This window comes from Cupressus sempervirens, chromosome 3 (genome assembly GCF_028749045.1).
Source record: "Cupressus sempervirens isolate cs-2001-9-10 chromosome 3, ASM2874904v1, whole genome shotgun sequence".
Lineage (NCBI taxonomy): Eukaryota > Viridiplantae > Streptophyta > Pinopsida > Cupressales > Cupressaceae > Cupressus > Cupressus sempervirens.
The window spans coordinates 554,688,252-554,705,565 of record NC_143120.1 but is presented as its reverse complement, the minus strand read 5'-3'; the positions used below and the strand labels follow the sequence as shown (position 1 = coordinate 554,705,565).

Below are 17,314 nucleotides of genomic sequence, written 5' to 3'. Positions count from 1 at the left end.
AGACGACTTTTCTTTTTTGGGGGGGATGATGTCGTCGGTAGAAATTGTGTATCGGCCGATGAGTCCCTTCGGGAAGGAACTTGTGTATCAGCCGATGGGTCCCTTCGGGAAGGAAATTGTGTATCAGCCGACGGGTTCCTTCGGAAAGGAAATTGTGTATCAGCCGACGGATCCCTTCGGAAAGGTTTTTATGTAATGACATGTATGTGGCCGACGGACTCCTTTGGGAAAGTTCTTCGGAAAGTATTTATAACCCTTTCGGGAAGCATTGTATTCATCTTATCATGAGATCACATCTTATCATTGAAGCATAATGTATTGTTGGTATATGCGAATAATAATAAGAGTTCTGCGATTTGCTATTCAGTGTTCGTGTCTATTGTGAGTGTTGCTTAATTAATCTATGCGGTAAACAAGGTCCTTGTTGGTGTTTTGTGCAACTTCGAGGAAGATCAATCTTCTAATCTGGTGCTTCCCCCACTCTATTTTTTTGCACTCCTTCTGCCCTCTTCCTCCACAATCTGCTAGATTAGGTTAGAAGTAGGCTTTTGATGTGTTCGGTTTTTTCAACACTAGATTGTGATTGGAAAGGAAGTCAACCTTCTTTAGAGACTTGACCTCACTTATCAAGGTCGCACATGGGGTTGTTTCCATGTTTCACAAGGTTGCTTTGAGATCAAACACCAAGCAAGGGTGCAGACATTTGTGAGAATTGTTTTTGGCATGCTTGGAAGGACTAGCTTTCAAGTCGAATCAAACAAATCCACTAGTTAGATTTAATAAATTCCATTCTTATTTGAATCAACATTTGGAGGTGGCTCTTTCAAACACCATGGCGACTCCGAGTTCAAATCTATGGTTTAAGCTGTCTAATTGCTGGTATGTACAAAGATCTTTCTAATCTTCCATGTTTTTATATATTTCTATGAGATTGCAGTTTATTTGATTGCCTAATCATTGTTCTGTTTTATAGAAATACTGGAAATATGCAAGTATTAATATGCCTAAAATAAAAGATAAATCTCAAGGTTAGATGGAAATCAAACAAATATAGTATGCTCTTCCAAATCTCAACGCGAGATGGAGGTACGACCATCATATACTAGCTTATGCTAAGCTCCTAACAACTAGAAAAGAAACATTTTACTTTTCACTTTTCACTTTTTGTGTTTGACATTTACATAGGATTAAAAATAATTCTAAGCTAATATCTTATATACAGATCCTATGAATCCTCATCAAAGAGAAAGCTAAGGCTGCCAAGGGAAGAAAAGGTGCAGCTCACGTTTTATGAGCTTTCACATGGACCAAAGGGAAGACATCAGATCTCAAGTATAAAGAGGAGTTGCAAGAGGATATTGAGGAGGTTGCATCTCAACAAACCTCTATGCAGATAAAGAATGAACAAAACAAAGAAGAGGATCCAATCCTCTTATTTTAAGTGCTTCCCTCTTTGTTGATATCTGCTGCAAGAAAAAGAAGAGCAAAGCCATTTGGGACAGCGGGAAGACAAGCAAGAATAGAAGGATGGAGATAACAAAAGATGCAATTAATGAACTTGAAGATGACTTTTCACCAATAACATAATGAATTTTACTCAAAGCTTGACACCATACCAACATCTTCCAAGAAGGTGGCTTTTGAACAATATGAGGGAAAGGTGGAGATCATCTTTTCATGAGACATTATAGGAGCCACATTCAAGCCATCAGGATGTCAAAGTTGCAAAGTGCCACAGTGAGGTCAAAGTTGAACATGTGTTCCCAACACCATCAATAGGATGCCCTATAAGGCATCTAGCTTTGCAAGTCCCTTGTGGTCATGCATATTCGTGAGCATCTAAAGGAGCAAGTTTATCTTGCTCAAGAAGAAAATGTCCCCGTGTTGAAGAGTTTCTTTGTTCGCAACATTGGGGAGGCATTTTAGTAGTTTGTGGTATGCCTATCATTACTACTACACTAGCTAGTTCAAACACATAAAGCCATAAGCTAGTTAGAACTCTATGTGCATAGTGGTTGGTAGTTCTTGCTTTCTAATAAGTGCACATACACACAAGGTGTCTTCTTCTTGGAGATGCACAATTTTGATCTTTTGTCAAGCTGTAGAAGTTTAATGATTGAATGAGTTATAATGAGGATATTGAGAATTTTGTATCGAAATATACCTCTTTGCTAATATTTCCTTTCGGACTCCTCACCCAATGAATACTTCAAGTCATTGGTAAACAATTTTAGCAAGCATCCTACTAAATCCATGAAAAATGTTTGCACTTATGCCTCCCTTAGTTTATCTTGAATTGGCATTTTATGCTACACTACAAAAGTTTGATGACTAAAAGAGCTGCAAAGAGGATATTGAGAAGGTTGTATTCAAATGAACGCCTTTGTTGATATTACCTTCTAGACTCTTAGCCTATTTGATACCTTGGGCCCTGGTCAACATGCTTAGCAGGCAAGCATCCTACAAAATTGCTATGTTGGTATTTTATGCCACCCATAGCTAATCTTGAATAACCGATTTGAGATACCCTAAATGGGCTAAGCTAGCTCCATCTCTATCGAAAAGCACAGGGCTTTAACCCCAACCTTGTGCTTGATGAATTCTTCTTGGCACCTTCCCCTTTTATCACAAGCAAATTGGACATAAAAGAGACCCTATTGATCTCCTTGATCCTCAATGGGTTGTTGTCAAGCAAATAGTCAAGGTGGAAATGAAAATTGAAGACTCGTGATCCATCAGCAAGACCAAATTTCTAACGGAGCACAATCATTCACGCATCAGGAGGTTAGGTTTTTGGTCTCTCTGATCTCGAATAATAGTCATCTCCCTACGTAATGTTACAAAGTGTTTCAAGCGCCAATGAAATTGTTTTGAGGTCTCCTTTAAGTCTAATGAACCAAAAAATTTAAACCTGACAGATATGACATGTTGATCACTCATTGGGACATTTTTCTTGTCTCTTCGATCCTTGATGGACTCAACACTTGTTATATGTACTTTTGAAGGGGATCTTAGTTTTTTTTGCGCAAGGGTTTTCATCACTGGTTTGAGTTTGAGGACAATTTGGAAGCCAAACAAAGGGCGCTTTCCAAATCGCAAGTCAAATTGAATGCTCAATAATTAGCAGCCTAGATCAGTTTTGGATTTTCTTTAGCAACTTAAGGATGGTGACATTAATTTTATTGGCTCTACATACTCACCATACCTATTCATGACTTGCAGACATTTTTCCTCTGATAGACGAACAATCACACCATGCTCAAAGTCATCTTTTTGTTGGGGTTTCTTTCTTTTCGATTGGGATGCATTCATTGTGGTTGTCTTCTTTTATTTCAGGAGATCAACATTTATGCCAAAGATCAGATTTGTTGATTTGATCAACTAATTAGTTTTCTCTATAACCTAGCCTTAGTATTGTTAGGGTTTGTACTTTAGTGTTGTAATTTTGAGTTATGCCTAAACTATAGAGGCAATCTTGTGACAAATCTAGAGAATGTTATTCCTATTTGTGATATAGGATTTCATGTTTTGTAGGTGTAAGCATTGCATTGCTTTCGTATCAATGAAATTCACTAGTTTACCTCTTTCACATTTAGATGTTGTGAGTAAATAATTTAACCTCTTTATTTGAGTTTAAGGTTTCTTTGTTTGTAGACTATATGTTGTGTTAAATGTGCTTATAAATATTGTATTGTGAATGCTATCTTTCGTTTCCAGTATTTCATAAGTTCCAACCTTCATATGTGTCTTCGTGAATAGATTATGATTTGAGAGTTGTGTAAGTTTTGGGTTTCCTTGGTGTATTGTACAAATGTAGGTGAGGAACATCAATATTCTAATTAGTGCGTCACCCCCTTTCCTTCTCTCATTTTCCTCTACAAGTTGTTAGATTAGATCAAAGTAGCTTTTCAAGTGTGGGATTACTTCAACATTGCACCCTAATTGGAAAGGAAGTGTTTCTTCTCCGAAGCCTCAACCTCACTTGTCAAAGTACTACACTAGGAGGTTGTTTCCATGTTTGACAAGTTAAGCTAGTGAATAAATTCTCGTGATAACAACCACTTTTAATGAGATAGTGGAATTAGATGAACCTATTTGATATCAAAGGGTAATGATGATGATAATGGCTCTATGATTGAACATAACATTGCCCTAGTTTTGAATCAAAAAATGTGTGAAGAATATATGATATAGCCAACTACTTGTGGAAGTCCGGTTTTCAAGGCCTTAGTAATAACTTTTCATTTGAAGGAGATGTTGTTTATGAGCTCGGGAGTAATCTAAATTGGAGAATCAATTGAAGTCACAGAGACAAGATTGTTGCAACTTCAGCACATTTTGATATTCATAGGATGGTTGAATATTAACCTTTGGAAGTTTCAACGTGAGGTAAACAAAGAGGATTTGAAGAAGAATCTTCTCATCTATAGGTAATCAAGAAAGTTATGAAGATAATGAAACTAGATTATTTACACCACTTAGATCAAGACCGCCAATTTCGTAGGAATTTATTTAGAAGCATTGTGTGGAAAATAATAAGATGTTTACATTCTTATCTCCAAGCTTGTGAATATTAATGATACTTTGGAGAGTACTCAATTGCTCCTACAAGAAGTTGAAATCTAGATTGCGATGATTAATCATTTCAAATAGTGGTAGAAGAAACCAAGTATCAACGAGATCAAGGAAGTAATTAAGGAACTTGACAATATAAAGAGACTTAAGTTGTGGAGCATTATTCCAAAAGGATTAGATGAAGTTTCTTGCATTTCCAATACTCAGATGATTCTGTATGTTGATAAGAATCAAGAAGAAGACATGGAGATGGAGCATGCAAGGGAAGCATCTATTGAGATGAAGAAGCAACAAGAATATGTTGATTTATGTGACAAAGGTATGATTCTATTGGTGTATCTAGCTTAGAACATAAGGTTAATAAGTTTCCTTTTCTAGAGAATTCACTGAAGACTCAAATTATAGACGAGGATGGGATTGTTGAGCACACAGTCAGTGGATCAGCCACTAGTGTCACTCATACACATGGAGAGGGAGACATAACTTAGTTAGATTTGGCTGCCTCTTGGGTCTTCTGTGGAGAGTTTGAGAAGTTATCTCTTCTAGATGCTTACATAATGGAGCTTACGTATGTTGGACCAGCCTATGAGGAAGTATAAAAATTTGGCAGTGGCATGCCAATTCAACCTTGTCTAATGCACTTTTCTCTCATGATGCATTATTGGACAATGGGGCCATTCAATTTTTAGGATATGATGTATGCATGATCAATGTTTTTCATGTTGATAGTACGGTATGAAAAATCCATCTCTCGGCTTTTTGTTGCAAGAGAGCATGGTGATTTGGGAACATGACTTTGGCATGTTTGAAGCACTGTTTTACTAGGAATCATGATGATTAATATTATCAGATTTCCACAATCCATTTCTAATGCAAATATTTGTTTCTGGATTTGATTGTATATGTTTTTTCCAGCATCAATGCTTCGGGTCACACTCCGTGTTCAAACATCAGGATGAGAGAGTGTAAGTTTTAAACAGCACAATGATGACTTGGTTCACAACGTTGGGCATATAAATTTTTGTGTCAAAGTGGAGGAGCAAGAGCTTGATGGAGATGTATGTAAGTTTGGGTTCAGTGATATTCATTGCATCGTACTGGGGTAGTAGAGTGATTCAGTGTTTTTCTTATGGCTAGCTTGGGATCTTGGTGGTACAGCAAAAAACTGCTTGAGGACAAGCAATGTTTGGGCTAGGAGGATTGTAAATGTCCCCAAAGTTTTATAAACTGATTGAATCAATCCATTTATTAGTGACTTAAAGATGCCTTTAATTAATTAATTTAATTGTAAATTAAATTCAAATGAGTATAATAATAAAATAAGCCACTAATTAAAGAAAGTTCTCTAGTTGGCCTAATGTTCTAGATGTTTCTTGAATGTCTTTATAAGGAGGTCCCGGTGTTGTTGAAAAGGCATGCCTATGGAATGATTTGGAATTTGATCAGTTGTTCATCTAAAGGCTTCCAAGATGAAGGAGGTTTGTAGATTTGATGGTCAGAAAATCCACCCCTGTCTGCTGTTGGAGACATTTCATCTCAAATATTTCACATTGTGCCTGCAAGAATTTTTTAATTTTGTGAAGTCTCTATGAGAGACAAAATTACGAAGATAATAAAGAATTTCAGCATATTTTTTTTGGAGTTGTCAATAAAGCTGAATATTATTTAAATAAAGTGACCAATGCTTTCATAAAATTTAAGTTTGTTCAGTCTTCTTATGTTACTGAATACGTTTGTTGCTGTGAATATTTAAGGAGATGGAGTTATTGTTTCAGGACTTTAATATTTCTCCTTGATATTATAATTTTTTGATGTTTACCGCATAGATTAATTAAGAATTGCACACAGACAATGAACACGAGCACGAACAGCAGAACTCTTTTTATTATTATTTGCATATGCCAAAGACATTACATTATGCTTGAATGATAAGATGAATACAATGCTTTCCGAAGGGGTTATAAATACTTTCCGAAGAACTTCCCCGAAGGAGTTCGTCGGCCACGTACAACATGTTGCTACATAACAAAAACCTTTCCGAAGGGACCCGTCGGCTACATAACAAGAACCTTTCCAAAGGGACCCATCGACTGATACACAATTTCTACCGATGCTTGACCTACCCTCACCTAAACTATCATGTTCAACTATGAAATTTTTTTGTGAAACTCATTTCTCCTTTGCAGTATAATTTCTTTACTTTGTGGTTCATAAGGCACATTACTTGCTGAAGGTTTTGCAAATTGGGTAGCAAGCTGAGTGGACTTAGCCTTGGAGGAAACTCCATAGTTAAGCGTGCTTGAGTTGGAGTTGTACTAGGATGGGGTGACCACCTCCTGGGAAGGCCTGGTGCTTCACCACTGCATGCATCATCTAGATTTAATGAGTGCTAAGTCTTTCATTCATTCTCATGAGAGATAGGTACTTGTGAGTGTCTACTCATGAAACATGGTTCAATGAGTTTGACCCAAAACTACACAGTTGAATACATCACAATACAAGTGATATTGATTATGTACAAAAATGTTTTGTTCATATCATTGAGAATTAATTATTATCTTTATTTTTAAAGCATATTTAGAGATCTCATGGAAAGATGTTGCTTGTAGTTGAAGTAAGAAGTTGATTGTCCTTATTACTTGATTATACCAAATAAGTGATATTATGCTCTTAAGAGATTGTAATTTTTAGCACTTTCTAAGTTGCCAAGTTTTTGCAGAGGTGAAAATTTTGGGCATCATTGAAACCAGTTCATTGCAAACAATGTCTTAACTATCAATTTAGGCATCATTTACATCAGTTCATTTTCTTTGACTATTGGTTTTAATTTTTTTTCATTAAGTTCTGCTATAAAAGACATCATAGTGCAATCTAGTTTAACTATGAAAAGGATTTGATATTATTTATTATGTTGTCTATGAAATTGTGTTTTATAGCTTGTAACAAAAGAAAAAAGGAAAACTTTTTTAATTGAACATGCTTAGAGCTTATTTCCTTCAAGAATTGAGCTCTCTCTCTCTCTGTCTCTCGTCATCGTTGTGTCTTTATTGTAGCTTTATGCACCTTTTTCTATGAATAATATTGATGACTTCTATAGATGGTGTCTATATTTTTTCTCTGAAGTAAAACATTCATTTGGTTGGGCAGGTCAGATAGGGGTCTTCATACTTTGATTGTAAATGATTTATACTATCATCTTCAAGGAGAGTTAGAAGGTCGACAAATACCTCCTGGATCATTTCAGAAAGTTTCAGACTATCTGATAAAGCTTAAGCTAGATTCAATCTTGCAAACCAGTATACGTGTTCGATCACAAGATCTTCATCCACTGTATGGTGGCGACTATATCTATGATACGAAATCACTTGAAGCAGAATTGGGGATGGAGTGGTGGCCTTGTTCTGATGAGAAAGGCTCCATTATTGCAGCACAAAAGATACTGCAGGTTTTGAATCATGCAAACGTAGCATTTTCCCTTGCCGATGCACAGAAAAATGCATTAAAAGCATGGATGACTTTGCTAACATTAACAATATTTGACACAATTACTGTAAGTTCTTTTGTGTACAAGCTAAGGCCTAATGTTTTTCTGTTCCTTATGTATGCTTATTAGATAGCTTGAAATGTGCAGTGCTGTTATTTTTTTCCTTAAGTTTTTGAAGTATACCTAGCTCTAGAGTTCCTTTTGTGCTAATCTCTATCTTTGTAGCAGTCTGTAAATGGTAGGCTTGTGGTATGTCTTGCCAAACAGGGAACAGATGTAGGGACAATAATGCCAGATGCAATGTTGTCCGAAAAATCAATAGAGTTGTATATTCAAGATCTGTGTGACTATTTGAACGCATCAATGCAGTTATTGGGACCTGTTGGGGACCCAACAAATTTTATGCCAAATTTCATCATTATACAGGCACAGCTTTTGTTGATTTTTGTTTGGTGGATGTATGGCCATATCACATCAAGAAAAAACAGTATCAAAGTTTGGTCACTTTATTCAAGAGTTATCAGAACTGTGATCACAAACTTAAGAGTATTGATGGATGCCAAACCATTTGTTCAGGATGGGATTGAGACAATTGTTAGATTTCTCCTTGCAGTACTTCTGATATCACTAGAACTTATTTATTCTCAAAACATAGAGCAGAATGCAAGTGGACAGTCAAAGTCAGATATGCAGAATTTGGGAGATGCCTTTGCTGATGTTTCACTTATGAGCTTGCAGTTCCTACCTCTTCTTTGCAATTGTGCTGAAAATGGCAAGTTTAGTAACCTCTCGTTAGCTATAACTGATGTAGTCTTGAAAGGGTTTTTGGCACCTCATGCCTGGCTGCCTGTTTTGCAAAAGCATTTTCCTACACAGTTAGTAATTTGTCGAATTCGGCATGACAAGTGGCAAGAATCTGCTCCAATCGTTTTTAATTTGTGTTTATCTCTAGCTCGTGTGAGAGGAGGTGCTGAGATGCTTCTGTCAGCTGGCTTTTTTTCATGTCTGTCAACATTTAGCCAGTTTGTAAGGAATGAAGTGTCATTGAGTTCTGGACAAACAGAGGGTCCATTTTCTCTATGGAATAAATGGGGACTGTCTGATAGGTTATGGGGTCTTGGATTAGCAGTCATAACAGCTATGGTGATGTCAGTTGGAGAAAATGATGCAGGTGTTGCGGTTCTATGCAATGCATTGACTTACTACATATCAGAAAAAGATTACATTTTGTGTGCAACAAAAGCCCCAGATAACCTGACTGATGCACTTGGCAGAAAAGCAACAAGCAATCGGATTCCGCAAACCTCACTAATTGCCTTAGAGAACACTGAACATGCTATTAGTCTTATGAGTCAGCTTGCAAAGAACAAAGTGACTCGGCAAGATATGATGCAATTTCTGAATTCTGAAATGAGGGAAAATATTATACATCTCTTATCTTTTATTAGTAAAGAAGGACATTTATGTTCTGGAGACATTCCTTACAGGAGTATGCTTTTGCAATGCTCTCACCTACAAAAGGAAGAGATAGCTGCACTCATAAATCCTTCTGTAATAAACTGCAAGAGCGGATGGTTTTCACTTGCAGCAAGAGGTTGTGTGATAAAAAACAGGCAATCACTACCATCACAACAAACTGCATCTGATCATGGGAAGAGCATTGTACCATTGTCCTTCACTAAAGGCAGAGCAGAATTCGATGATATCTCTCCTCTCTGCACAGAATATTCGGATATGATTGCCTTACATGTATACAGAATAACTCTTTTGATTTTAAATTTCTTATGTATGCAAGCACAAGCCGCAATAACAGCACTTGAGGATGCTGGAAGTGTTGATCTTGTTCATTTCCCTGAGCTCCCAGTGCCTGAGATTTTGCATGGTCTTCAGGTGATTTTTAATATTTTTATTAGATCATGTCTACCTTAGGTTACTGTAGTTTTGTAGAGAAAATTGTAAGAACCAGATTATGTTGCACTCTAATGCTTTTAGTTTAATGCTCATTGCAGGATCAAGCATTTAATATTGTCAGAGAATTATGCAGCTCCAGGAATGAAGATCCCTTAGAGCCTCAGGTTCAAAGTGTGTGTCTTTTACTTTTGAGGATTATGGAACAATCACTATACTTGGAGCTTTGTGTTACATGGATCTGTGGAATCAGCCCAGTATCTGTTCGTTTGGATGACTTTTCAAAGGAGTACAAAAAATTAATTTCAGGTGAGATTTTATTAGCACAATCACATATTTTAAATTGTTTTGATTTTTGGGAAGATCTTTTGCTAGAAACTAATAATGAAGTGGCTATTCTCATTGATATTTCTCTGACTTCTTGGTGCGTTGTTATCTTCAATGTAATGTATCCAGATAAAAATTGATTAACAAAGAGAATCCTATATGGATTGCACCGGTTCATAGATTCTGAAAACCACAGTTAAATATAAGAATGGACTATGAATTTGACATATTTCATACCTAATAAAGTGACGCCCCAAGTGTTATTAGAGAAAAGGATCCTGCCTATACTAAATTTTCATTCTACCAAAATCCAGAATCACAATATATTATACCTCAGTCATTCACTTATCTTGCTCACAATCTAAGGAGAATCCTCTAGATTCACAAACCAAGAGGACAAATGAGTAAAGAAAACAAGAAAGAATATGAAGTTGTTAAGGTGTAAAAAAGAAACATACGTGAGCATAACAAGGATGGAATTGATTACTCTTGGAAAACATAGTTACAAATATCTTTGGAAAGAGCTGCAACAAAAGAGGAAGCAAATATTAAACATCGCAGGATTCCAATGGCTTAAATATGCAAATGTTATATGAGCATGGGTAGGCTAAGTATAGAACTTCAGTAATCAATGTCACAAATTAGCTCTTCACCGTTGAAGGTATCTTCCAAGGCATATAAAGACTGGTAGGAGGAAAAGTTCAAGATATTGATGGGCTACAAGCTGAATATTTGGAATGGGGCATTGATGTCCCTGCAGCTCATATCAATCATATCTTCAATGATGTCAATGAAGAAGGCTTCCCTGAAAATTTGATGACTATCATGGTGATCCCTCTCCACAAAAGTGTCAACATAAATAATCCATCAAATTATCACACTATCATGATTAACCCCCTCCTTGGGAATCTCTTTCATAGCATGGTTGAAAGAAAAATCAGCCAGTGGGAAGAAACATAAGGTAAAAGTGCTAAGTGGAAGGCTTGTTTCAGACCAAAACATTCCATTATTGATCACGGTCTTACACTCAGATTCTTGGTTGAAAAATATGGACTACTTAGGGTGATGAGGCATTTTGTCAATTCATTGACTTTAAAAAGGTATTTGACATGATACCACACAACAAACTTTGGGATAGAGTAGGAGAACTGAAAATTCCTAATGAACTTGGGGCTGTGGTACATAGTTTATATGAATGGGTCAAGGCTAAAATCAAAACTATAGATGGGATGTCAGAGTGCTTTGGCAACAATATAGGTGTCAAACAAGGATGCCCTCTCTCATCAACCTTATTTGGGTTATATCTTGATAGGTTAGAAGAATGGTTAAACAAGAGTAATGGTTATGGGGTTCAGCTAGCTGAGTATGTGATGAAGTTACTTCTCTATGCCGATGATATGATTTTAATTGCTAAAATGGTTGGTTTTGTTGAGGAACACTTGGAAGGCCCTTAATACCTTTTGACATGAGGTTGGGATGCACATGAACACTAGCAAAACCAAAGTGATGATCGTCTTTTTGAAAAGAAACAAGAAGACGCAAAACACTATTTTTTCGAAGGGAATCCTTTAGAGATAATAGATAAGTATCTTGGGTTGGACTTGCACAACAAACTCAGTTGGGAAACATGCATAGAAAAACAAATTCAGGGAGGCTTGAAAGTGCTATATTCCTTACAAAATAGATGCAGGAATACAGAGTTTTGGTTTGTTGGTTGCCCCGATGACCCTATATGGCTGTGAGATTTGGGCCAGCAGCATGTTATATCCAAAATGAAGGCAACTAGAGAGAATCCAAAACATTTAATCATCATCAACCTCAAAACTAATATGTACAACAGTCAAATTAAAACCTTTGAAATTCTAAAATTAATACATAGGTACCAAACTTTTTATACCACATCCTAGGAGATTGTTGCAAACTATATACAGATTTCTTCAACTTACATACCAGATTTTCTTTACATTTTTCCACAAAATACCATGTGTGTGACATAAATTTCTTTATCCAGGTCACCATGAAGGAACAATTTCTTCACATCCATTTGCTCAATTTATAAGTTCCAAGTCATTGCAAGTGATAACAAGAAACAAATGGATATTAGCTTTTCTATGGGATAGAATATTTCACCATATTTAATTTTATACACGTGAAAATACCTTGTGCCCATGCTTTTCAACATTGCCATCTAGAATTTTTTTTTCTTGAACACCCATTTACAACCAATCAGACTTACATCCTTAAGGAAAAGGTATTGGACCCCATGAATTATGTTTTCAGAGCAAAGGCCTTTTTGTCCATGGATTTCATCCAATAATTTGCATCATCCATAGCCACAGCCTCATTTTTAGTCCTAGGCTAATTAATGTTAGTAATCAAAGGAAAGGTACAACTCAAATATAACAATGAATACCTAAACCTTCCAGTTGTTGACCTAACTCTCATAGGCCTCCTCAATGGTTGAGGTTGAACTTCTTCAAAAGTTTCAAAGCTTATAGAGCTCGTCATCATCGAGTCCAACCAAACTGCATAGTTCATCTCTTATTGGACTAGGTGGAACTTGAACTAACTCCTTTTGTTTCTCTTCTTCTGATTGTAATTCAAGTGTGGAAGGTTTCATTTTCTTAAAAGTTACACATCCATTGCAAAGAACCTTGAAAGTTACTAAACTCCAAAGCTTGTGCCCCTTGTGTGGATATCATAGCCGATAAAGATACATTTGACTACTTTGTTCTCTAAGTTCAATCTGTTCATTCATTACATGGGCATGTGCCTCACATCTTAATAGTTTGAGATGCCTCATTAAAGGCTTTTTACTAGACCATGCCTCGATGAGTTTTATCTCAAAGGAGCTGATATAGGAATTGTATTGATCTAATAACATGCAGTAGCTATGGCTTCTGCCTGTCATGACCAAACCACTCAGCATACTATAGCCCTCTCCATCAATGTCTTATTTATCCTCTTTGTAATTCTATTATGTTGAGGGATGTTTTGAGTTGTATTGTCTTTCAATCCCATGCTCTTTATAAAAATTGTTGAAATCTATTGAATAAAGCTCACCATCATTATCAGTCCACAATCAATTAATCTCACTCTAATTATTAATCAAGGCTTTAAACTTCTTAAATCAAATAATGACGAGATTTACTCTTGGAGGAAATACTCAAATCTCTTCTAGTCATGATGAAGGATATGAAAATGAAGGAACACTTACTAGACCAAAGCCATCAGGTATGTACGAGAACCAATACCTTAAGGGTTTGTTTGGTTTATGGAATTGCAGAAATTGAGATTTCTTCACATCTCGATTTAGCCAAATCAAGGATTTGCAAATCTTGAAAATGATTTTTGGGATTTTAGTTGAACTGTTTGGTTCACTTGGAAGATAAATGGGAAGATACATTTTTATGTCTTCGGAACTTCTAATTAAAGTTGGAATGCGAAGCTCACTGGCAGAACCTTCGACACATCTCAACAATGGAGCTTTTTACGAACACAAGGCAAGAAGCTTAGCAACATCTCACACGAGAGCAGGTATTTCAGACAATTTGACTCATTTATGAGGAAAAGGGAAATATGATAGATATCATGTGAACAATGTTCTACATGTCTCGAAATTTGTTGGGCGACATGATCTTCAGCACAAGTCTTTGATCCCAACAACCCAACTTCAATTGGATTCAATCATTTTGTCTGTGAGTTGATGAGGCGTGGAGGAAAGCCCAATTTATTGGATTTTTTCCCGTTTTTGTATTTCGTGTGTTTACCGTATTGAGGTAAATGAATGAATCAATGCACACAGACAATGGATAAGAACAACAAAACTCCTTGTGTTATTTGCATATGCCAAGAGATTACATAATATTGATGATAAGATGATTTACAATGATCTCGGATGGGGTACAAATACTTCGCGCCGAACCTTCCTGAAGGGGTCTGTCAACTACATAACAATACTAATCTACCCATCGGCTACAAAATCTTTACTGACGACGTGAACCCTTTGGCTACACAGTTTCTACTGACGACATCATCCCCCCCAAAAGAAAAGTCATCTCCTGGCGACTTCAAAACTAACAAAAATAGGAGACCACAAATACAATATAGAAAGAATATACACTAGAGAGAAGGCTGTGATCTTGAAGAATGCTGTTGTCGGTGCAATTCATAGACTTGCTCTGTTCGGATGCTCAAATCCTTCTGAATCCATGTGTTAACCTCTACGGCTTCCTTCAGAAGAAGCGCTACATCCATAGCCTGGGTCTTCGCTAATTGCAATTCCTGCTCATCTGCTTCCTTATCTTGCAAAAGTGTTGCAAGCTCAATTGCCCACGCTGCTTGCTGGCTAGCCAAATCTGCATCTACCTTTTCTCTAGCCTCCCTTTCTGTTGCTAGAGACCTCTCAACTGTGACCTTGTCTGCTTCCCTGTCCACCTCCGCACGCCTGCGAGCATAATAGACTTCTTTGTACAATCCTACTCTCTCGTGCGCTAGCTTCTCCATCAGAGTGGTGCACGGCCCCAACTCAGGCTTGGTGGCCCAATCCGCCAACATCTCAGGTGTCTCAACTGCTGGCCAACCCCTATCCTCAAAAGATGAACGAAATCGTTTCGGACAAATCCCCCTAATATAAGCCCACACCAAATACCACTCTCTCCGCCAAGTCATAGCCTGTAATGCCACATTGTGTCCTTTCTACAACGCAACCCACATAGCCCTGAGGTAGTCTCTGCATCTATCCTCATCTGATCCATAATCCTCCTTCGGCACATCATCCATCGTGCATTCCCCATCACTATCTATCTCTGCCACTGCTGCAGTAACCATGTCCACATCTGATGTTGCCGCCTCCTTCCTGGGTGCATCCTCGGACTGTGGAATTGCCACCTCCTGTGGCTCTGATATGGCTACTGGTCCTGCAGGGACTCCTCCATGACTCAGGGACTGAATGGACGGTTTGACCTCTACAGGAATGAGTCAAAACTACTGTCGCAGAAATGTGCTCGCTCTATCGATTACCTCCATTCTCTCGGGCTGCTTTAATTGTGCTGGTTGTGCTGATTGTGCCTCTGTCAACAAAGAAGATGACATAGTGACCACAGCATCTGAACCAATTACATCCAAACGAACTTGGGGTTTAGGCTCTAGTGCTGGCAACTCTATCAACTCTGGCTTTGCTGGTGCAACAGGGTCTAGCGTACAATCCTGGGAAGGCAAGCCCTCGGTCATAGCTATAGGAGACACAACATCCATTGCGGCCGTCGAGAAAGCAACATTTGGAGTGGCCGCTAGTGCAGCAACAACATCTGTTGTCGGTGGGACACCCACAGCCATTGCCCGTGGGACATTTGCTATTGTCCGTGGGACAACATCTGCCACCTTCGGTGGGGTCATAATGACCGATGCATGATGCTGACCAAATGGAGGAATGTGTGGAGTAGGGGTGGACAAGTGCGCCAAAGTTGGCAACTACGGCGAGTTGAAAAATGTGGACCAGCTAACTGCTGGTTCGTTGCCAACTTCCGTAGAAGTGCTCTCTTCCTCATACTCAGCCCCACTGCTCTCTGAAGTGTCCTCCCATCTGCTGTCCATGTCCCCGCAAGCCTCCAATCCTCGGAATACCTTCTTCTGCCCCGCTGCTATTCCACCTGTGTCCAAATGTCTCCAATAGAATATTGGAGGCTCTACTTGCACCAACTTTCCCCGTGGTGGAGCCTCAAAATCATCCATTGGTATCTGATTAATGGTTGCCTCCAGAAACAGGCCAATGGCATGGTGCGGCATAAAGAACGTCCAGTGCTGGAGTGTCATGAACTCCTCCATCCAGTCGGTAAGAACTGTGGCCCAATCGTACACTGTGCCATTCATGAATACAATCCGTGGCCATGCTATATCTGAAGCCCTAGTTGCCCCTGTCAACTTGCTTTTGATGACATCCATGATGCATCGCCAGTGGCCCTCTCGAATAAAATCTCACCGAAGCCCTCTGCACTTAAACCCCTTTACCACTGACTCCATCTCCTCAGGCGAAAGATCGCTGCCTACCAATCTTATCCAATATTCTTTCTGTTCGTGAGACAGCTTGTGGTTCTTGATTTCCACCTTCTGGCCTCTTGGGCCAGGGATGTCGAAAACCCTAGTGAAATCCTTAGGTTTAAAAAAAATTGTCATCTGATGCTTTTTGTACAAAAATGTGTTGGTTCTGTTGTGCCGATTATATGCTTCTATCATAGTTTGCAAAACTAATTCAAACAATTGGATGGAAAAAATTGGAAGCTAGATGGCCCAATGCACCTGTGCTTGTATCAAAATCTATTTAATTACCTCCGTGTCCTGAGTTTCTTGGCACCACTTCCGACACTTGCTACCATTGAGTCCCTCAAACAGAACCATGAGATGTTTGAGTTCGGCCCTTACTTTTTGTTTCTTACTACTGGAAGCGGATGGCCCTACAACTCGGATTCCAAAAGCCAAGACTGGCATTTTTCTCCATACTTGTCTTTAGCTGGTTCTTCCACTACTTTCGTTTCCCTGCAGAATCCATAATAACGGTTTCTTCCTTTGCTTTTATAATGTAGGGTTCCTGTCGCTTTCCTTCCTTTTCGATGCGCCAAATGTTTTCCATACTAGGGTAAATGAATGAATCAATGCACACAAACAATAGATAAGAACAACAGAACTCCTTGTGTTATTTGCATATGCCAAGAGATTACATAATACTGATGATAAGATGATTTACAATGATCCCAGATGGGGTACAAATACTTCTCTCACCAAAACTTCCCGAAGGGGTCCATCGACTACATAACAATACTAATCTACCCGTCGGCTACAAAATCTTTACTAACGACATGAACCCATCGGCTACACAGTTTCTACCGACGACATTGTGGACCTGTAAGGCGTGTGTTGTCTAATGTCCAAGCATTTCCAGGCGATGTATGATTTCGTTGATTTGTTTCTACTAAAAAGACTCGACTTTGGAAGTGGAAGCATTGGGTAAATCGATTCCACAAA

The 17,314-nt window shown here is 38.2% G+C and overlaps 1 protein-coding gene across 2 annotated transcripts in view; it reads left to right on the top strand.

The window, feature by feature from the left end:
* Nucleotides 1-17,314, top strand: part of LOC149567622 (nucleoporin (DUF3414)) — a 337,999-nt gene that overhangs the window by 306,919 nt on the left and 13,766 nt on the right. For both annotated transcript variants that reach the window (XM_089820876.1, XM_089820877.1), the window contains exons 29-31: nucleotides 7,723-8,125; nucleotides 8,327-9,949; nucleotides 10,069-10,276. In XM_089820876.1, coding sequence (XP_089677002.1) covers nucleotides 7,723-8,125; nucleotides 8,327-9,949; nucleotides 10,069-10,276 — 2,234 coding nt within the window. The remainder of the gene's footprint in view (nucleotides 1-7,722; nucleotides 8,126-8,326; nucleotides 9,950-10,068; nucleotides 10,277-17,314) is intronic.